General features: G+C 41.0%; 1 protein-coding gene across 2 annotated transcripts in view; it reads left to right on the top strand.

Annotated features, from left to right (window-relative positions):
- The window catches only part of pamr1 (peptidase domain containing associated with muscle regeneration 1), a 32526-nt gene that overhangs the window by 4895 nt on the left and 20828 nt on the right, over positions 1-6803 (top strand). Inside the window, exon 1 of one of the 2 annotated variants that reach the window (XM_035664253.1) lies at positions 6480-6748. The exons of the other annotated variant lie outside the window; for it this stretch is intronic. Coding sequence (XP_035520146.1) covers positions 6589-6748 — 160 coding nt within the window. The 5' untranslated portion in view covers positions 6480-6588. Of the gene's footprint in view, positions 1-6479; positions 6749-6803 lie in introns of those variants that run through there. 2 annotated transcript variants of the gene reach the window in all.

The following is a 6803-nucleotide window of genomic DNA, read 5'->3' as shown; positions in this document are numbered from 1 at the left end:
TCTCTCTCTGTCTCTCTCTCACTTATGTTACAAATCCAGACATATGTATATTCAATTTGCTTCCAGGACAAGGACAAGCTGCTGTATGTTCAACATTTCTTGACACATAATGTTTTCTGTTTTGAGAAATTATGAAATTTCAGAGTGGTCTGTGTGACATGTCAGTGTTACTTACTGTAATATCTAAAGGGCTCACCTAGACAGATGCAGCACAAAAAGAAAGAAACAAGTTTGTTACATTACACAGAATGTAGACGTACTTCCCTGCTCCACCGCAAGCAAACCCAAGAGCTCTTTGGTGCCTTGAACTTCCTGTTTACTGAAACTGCCACAACATATGCATCGCTGTGTGGTTAGGTGTGCAGTCTAAAGGACCTTTGCCCACTTTCCCAAACATTTGTGCATGTCCGTGTTTGACCACAAGAGGCTGCTGTGCACATATCATCTCTCTTGTAGACATTTGGCTTAAAGAACACTGTAATTCAGCTGTTTTATGTCATCTGCTATTTATGCTCTTTTGCTTGAACTCTTGTCTGAGAAAATATAAAGGGCAAGACATAGTGTTGAAAAGACAGACAGGAAGCAGGAAGGGAAAGACTATAGGCTACAACCACAGAAAATCACAGCGAAACAACAACAGCTGTGAAACCCAGTATAACACTATATGGTAGACTTACACCAGTATGATTAAGTTTCCCATAACCATTCCTATGCAGGGCATGAGCTTATCTCAGAGAATATTTACTTACAATATATGATGTACTAGCTCAGTTACAAAAGACATTTCTGCCAGCAGTAGCATTGTTTGAGTTCTAATGAGTCATACTCATTTGTGATTATAGAATTTTCAGGTGGCATGGTGGCTCAGTGGTTGGCCTCCTGCCTTACAGCAACAAAGTTCTGAGAGGTCTTGTGTTTGAATCCCAGCGGGGTGGAGTTGGCATGGGTTTCCTCCAGGTGTTCAGGTTTCCCCCACCATCAAAACAAGTATATTATGTTCATTTCAAGACACTGGCTCTGATCTGGATCTGGAGTTGGTGCACATGATCTCAATATTTGACTTAATTTTTTCCTGCACCATATCCCATTTAATTGCACAAGGCATGCTGCATGGTCAGGCTTCAAATTTGGCAGGGCAGAAAAGAATACCTCCCTGGATCCACTGTTGTTATGATGGCTGCGGAGCAACAAACCATCCCATAAAACTAAATCCAGAATTAATGTGACTATAAATACACACAACAGATCCTGTATCGAGAGGGTGGAGCTCGACTTCCACACCCTACATGCTGACATGCTGCACAATGAACATGATCTCTCTCCTGTTTATTTTCCACGTTAAGCCTCATTAAGGGGCTGCGTTCTATAAAACTGTGAATTCCTCCTGTCAAGTGTTCCATTCCTCACAAATGCCACTTATGTCACTGAGAAAATGTTGAGCTCACCGAGCTCCTGTCTGGCAACTCCTTAAGAGCTATAAACCAATAGAAACGGATAACAAAACACAGAGAGCTCAGAGACGAGAAACTGCTCTCAAAGCAGCAAAGTTGAAGAGTAGTAAGAGAATTGGAGCACTGAGGTGATGTGCTGTAAAATGTTGGGTTGCTGTTAATGGTCTTTGAGTGGCTGTTTTCTACTTTAGAGTAACTCAGTGGTTCCAATTCTGGTCTCTCACACTGACCTCACTCAACCCAACCGTTTCTTTCTTTCTCCCTCCTCTCCTATATCTCTCTGACCAAATTTTTTCCACCACAATGGCACAGCCTTGGTGTCCAGCTGCATACGGTGACAGGAAGGGGATACAAAAAAAAGACGATCAAAACAGAAACCTTGTTTCCATGGTACACCAAAACAAACTCTTTCGTGTGAGACAGTTGTCTGGTTCACTGCCCGCGTGGCTATTCTTTAGTACGATTGACACGACAAGGGTCAACACGGATCAAGGGAAGGAAATGCAATTGTCTAATAAACAAAAGCAGAGGCAGGTCTGTAGGACACTGTGTCTCGTGTCAGAGACCTCAGGACTCCCCGTTGGAACCCAGAGCAGTTGGAAAGTCTCCTCATTCCTCCTGTATACCATACTTTCTCTCTCTGTCTCCTTCAATGTCCTACTGAGGTTTCCATTATAAGAGTGACTTTTTTTTTTATTCCAGTGTCTTCCATCTTCCAGGAAGGGAGCTCGGTCCACAATTACTCAAGGAGCTTCCAGTGCTACTGTGACCCAGCTCCAGTCTTTCTTTCCCCTTCAACAATTTGATTTTCAGAGTTTTGTAGCTATGTGCATAAGACCTTGTCTTAGACCTCACAGCCGGAGTGTACAGTCTCTATAAACTTGGATAGGCTCGACAAGATTTATGATCTTGAGAGCTGTTTGGATGATGTAGTGAGACTATTCTGAGACAAATCCCACTCACAGTATTGAAAGAGAAGGTGCCCTTGTTGAATCATAGTCAGTCTCCAATTGATTGTCAAGGGGAGAGCCCTTGTTTTATTGGAAAATATTGAACATAAGTAACCCCAGTTCTCTGGGTTCAAGATTTTAAATCTTGATTAAGCAGTTAAACTTCGAAGGAATATGTGTAATAATGTTCTCTGAAGTTTGATGATTTTTCATTTGGCTGTACATGGATTTGCATGCAAAGCTGATGTCGGTGGATATTTTGCATATGCTGTCATTTAAATGAAGTTGTTTCCTATTAAAATAAGTTGTTTCCTATTAAAGTATTTTATTTTTTTGTAAGGATCAACTATGTTCTGAATCGGATTTTAAAAAAGCCCACATTTTACTTCAAAGTTCCTCATTACAGGTTGTCAGAAGGTTTACATTATAGAGGCTGACTCGACCATATAGCAAGTTCCTAGAGGTGCATATGGAAAAATTCATGCTGCATGCTGGATATTAAATGAGTGTGGAGCTCATCAGGTCACACATGCATGTGCGTATGCTCAGATATGCACATCGTATCTCTCGCATCCTATCTATAGACGCCCTTGCGGGTGCTATATTAATCTCTCCTTTAATGTGGCTCCCTGCTGTTGCAATCTCCAGCAGATGGACCTTTTGCTGTGGGATTAACAGGCTTTGTCATTTCCAGGCATGGCAGCCATAGCTACATAGCTTTACTGGGTGGAGACTCAGGAGTACAGATTTACGCTTCAAAGTAACAAAGTGAATGAATTTGACCTGATTTATAGAAATCAAAGCCAGACAGGGACAATTTGGAATGTCAAAAAAACAGTGGGTGTATGTGAGCCAAAATTATGTTTGATGTTTCTGGCTGGATTACTTAAATATAATGTGTGTTTCAAGCCCTGAGAAAGCTTTGAAGCATCTGGAATTGGATAGACAATGGCAACAATGTGAAATTGAATTCTTGAAGCACTGTATCTGGGTTAATCTAGCATGACATATCTATAGGCATAGATATGAAACGTCAAGAATTATAAGCATGCAGGGGCTTAACTTAATTCTGATAACGGGGTCTGTAAATTCAGGCACAACTTGCTGTGTAGTGTGTATCTTTTTCCAGTATATTTGGGCTAATCTGGCTTACTTTTTTCATTCATATTGTGTCAATGTGATATCGTCAGCATCTATCTTACCTCGTTTTGTTCCTTCCTCCTCTTTAACCATATGTGTGTGATGAAGGAAAAATAGAGGGCCAGGTAGAAGGACAAACAGGGCCCTGCTCCTCTTTAGGGACAGATAATTATGCATAAATACAGTGGCCGTTTTCAGAGTAGTTAACCTTAAAAGAGTTCAGAAAAACAAGCCGTCTTCACAAGGGAGTGTTCTCTTTAGAGTGAAGTACGTAAATGAGAGCATATTTGGCGACCACTTTGACACTGTCCTGCACTATTAAGTTACTGAACTGCACATCGTCATGGCACTGTGCTCCTGGCAACAGTTGTCTCCGGCTTTGCTAAAAAGCCATTGCAGGCATCTGTCTTACCTGTGAAGCAGACGGCCTAGTTTCCATCCACCGCTTCTAATGGAGACAGCAGGTCCTGCCATGATACAGTGAGACCATTAACTGCTGGAGAAAAAACACGCTTGTGTTTACTCAGTGTCCACTGTGTAACCATAGAAATGGGATGAATGTGATGCCATGATTAGATTCCTTCATATTTAAGCCACATGGCTCCATAGTCAGACTTCTTCATTTAGTCTGACCCTATGAGACCTCTGGGACCTCAAACACAACACAAAAAGTTAAAGCTATTAATAATGAACGGATCAGACAGCAATTTGCAACTTTACTTTTACAAATAGCCTCTGAAAAACATTCTGTAACAAATGTGTTGTCAAAAGTGGATGTCATTAAGTGTAATCGCTCACAGGTAATTTGTTGCGCTCCTACTGCACCACTTCCTTCATGTACTTGGTAATGAGATTTTACTGTGCACCATGGGCAGGGGGCCCATTCTCTCTAACCAACCATAGTTACAGTGGTGCCAACTGAGAAGCATATATAATGTAGCCCAGGATGAGCATGATCTGTGGGTCATGAGAAAATGTTTCCCTTCAGGAGAAAGTCTCTACTACAGTAATGATGAATGACGGTATCAGCAGGGCTCTGTTAGTCTGTCGAGGTAAACAATATGCTATGAGTGTAGTCAAGTGGGCAAAACAGATATTAATAACAACGTTATAGAACTACACATCAGTGCATTGTTGAATCTTATTATTATTTTTTACAATACATCTAAAGTTGTACACTTTTTTCTATGCAGGTAAAACAAATATACATACAATAATACACAATACAAAAATGCATATGGTTTGACTGTTTTCTTCTGACAGAGCAGACAGCAGCTGTGGTCTCTGTGAAAATACTAAACCAGTGTCCACATTAACCTAAAAGCTTTGGGTTTCATATAATAAACCATTAGGCATCTGGACAAACAGCAGAGAGGTGGTGAAAGGTGGATTGAAAGCGCAGCAAGGCAGACAGTATTTCCTTTCTCTTCCTTGATTTCCCCCTTTTTCTGCTCTCTCCCTGTGTATCTTCATCTATTTTCATAAACTCTTGATTTCAGTCTGTTTTTCAGTTTCCATACCAAATACATACACAGACTGGAACACTGCTTATGTGTTCCTTCTATGGTCTATATCCTGCTGTTTTAGGAAACCACTCAGGACATTTGATTCTCCTGCTCTGAGTCGTTTGATCTGTATTCCCTGTTAGCTCTTGCATACAGCTCGGAGAACCCAGTGAGCAAAGAACAACAAATGAATTAATTCCAGCTGAAATAAAACACACCCAGAAGAACATAAAAAACAACAACCCTTGTAAAAAAAAAAAGGGTTTTCACTGGCTCCCTCTCTCTTGTTAAGCTTGCAATTGGGGGAAACTCTTTAAATTCATTCTCTCCCACAACATTAACCATGTTTTAAGTGTTATAAAAAATTGTAATTATGTAATTTTATACTATTTATATGTATAGGTACAGTACCTACGTATGTGCCATTATATACAGTATTAGTGCATAGTATTGACTGATAAAAGTAATTATTAGAAATTAAATCAGGAATCTTTTAAAGACATTTTGGGAAATACACTTATTCATTTAGGTGTTAAGAGTTAGGTGAGAACACTTTCATGTCTGTAAATACGTAGCTGGAGCCAGAATCGGTTAGCTTAGCTTAGCATACAGACTGAAAATGGGAATACAGCTAGCCTGGCTCTATCCCAAGATAACAAAATCCCTATCCCAAGATAACATAACCCCTAGTCCAGCATAGTTTGGTGCATAACACTCCGTAAAATATGAAATTGTTATTGTTCTGTTTTTTTGTATGGATTAAACAAAAGAGATATAACATGTTCATAACTGATCTTCACAGGTGCTGGTGGGTGAATTTTGTTACCTTTGGACAGAGCCCAGCTAGTTTCCTGTCTTTATGCTAAATAACGGTCTCCTGGCTGTAGCTTCATATTTAGTGCACAGACATTAGAGTGGTACCATTCTTCTTATCTAACTCTCTACAAGAAATCAAATAAGCATATTTTGCCAAAATATTAAACCTTTCCTTTAATCTTAATTACTGACTGAATGCTATCCTTTCTGAGACCACACACAGCTTCTGCTTTAAAGCCTAACATGGTGTGAACTTGATAAACACTGGACCAAAGAGGAAGGGGACTGAAGTGAGACATAAAGACCACATCAATTGGTCTCTGCAAATGGTGTACAACAAAACTTAGTTGTGATGTGTTTCCCCTCATTATGTTTGTGTATGTGTGTGTTTGTTTTTGTGTGTGTAGCACCATAATGAGTTCTGGAGAAAAACGCTGGAGCCTGCGTTCACTCATGAGCAGTGACGTAGTCCTCTGAGCGGAGCAAGGGGAGTTTTTTTGGAGACCACTGCAAGTGGAACTCCTTGCGAGGCTGGGCTGTAACCTGAACCCAAAGAGAAGTGAGAGAGAGAGAAACTGAGAGAGAAAGAAAGTGAGTGAGAGAGAGAGAGAGAGAGAAAGAGAGAGAGACAGGGAGAAATGGAGGGAGGGGGAGGGAAAGACTGAAGGGCCGAGAGAAGGTGATGTCAGCTGGGTTCAGAAAGTAAACAGAGTTCCAGACTGCAGCATGCTGTCTGCCGGACGGAGACTGCAGCTGGGGCAAACCAATGGGGGCACCCACACAATCCCCTGGACTAGCACCTTTATATCTGGGAAGGAGGGCTGGTTCCTCTTCTTCTTCCTCTTCATCCTTGTTTCCTTACCCCAGGGGACAGCCTGGCCCTACGGTAAGAGACTGGCAAAGACTTTATCTTCACTGCTCTTCTCCCTGTCTCTGTGTTT

The sequence above is a fragment of the Morone saxatilis genome, unplaced genomic scaffold (genome assembly GCF_004916995.1).
Source record: "Morone saxatilis isolate NCDOM2014 unplaced genomic scaffold, NCSU_SB_2.0 Contig2, whole genome shotgun sequence".
Lineage (NCBI taxonomy): Eukaryota > Metazoa > Chordata > Actinopteri > Moronidae > Morone > Morone saxatilis.
This window is presented reverse-complemented; position numbering and strand designations above follow the sequence as displayed.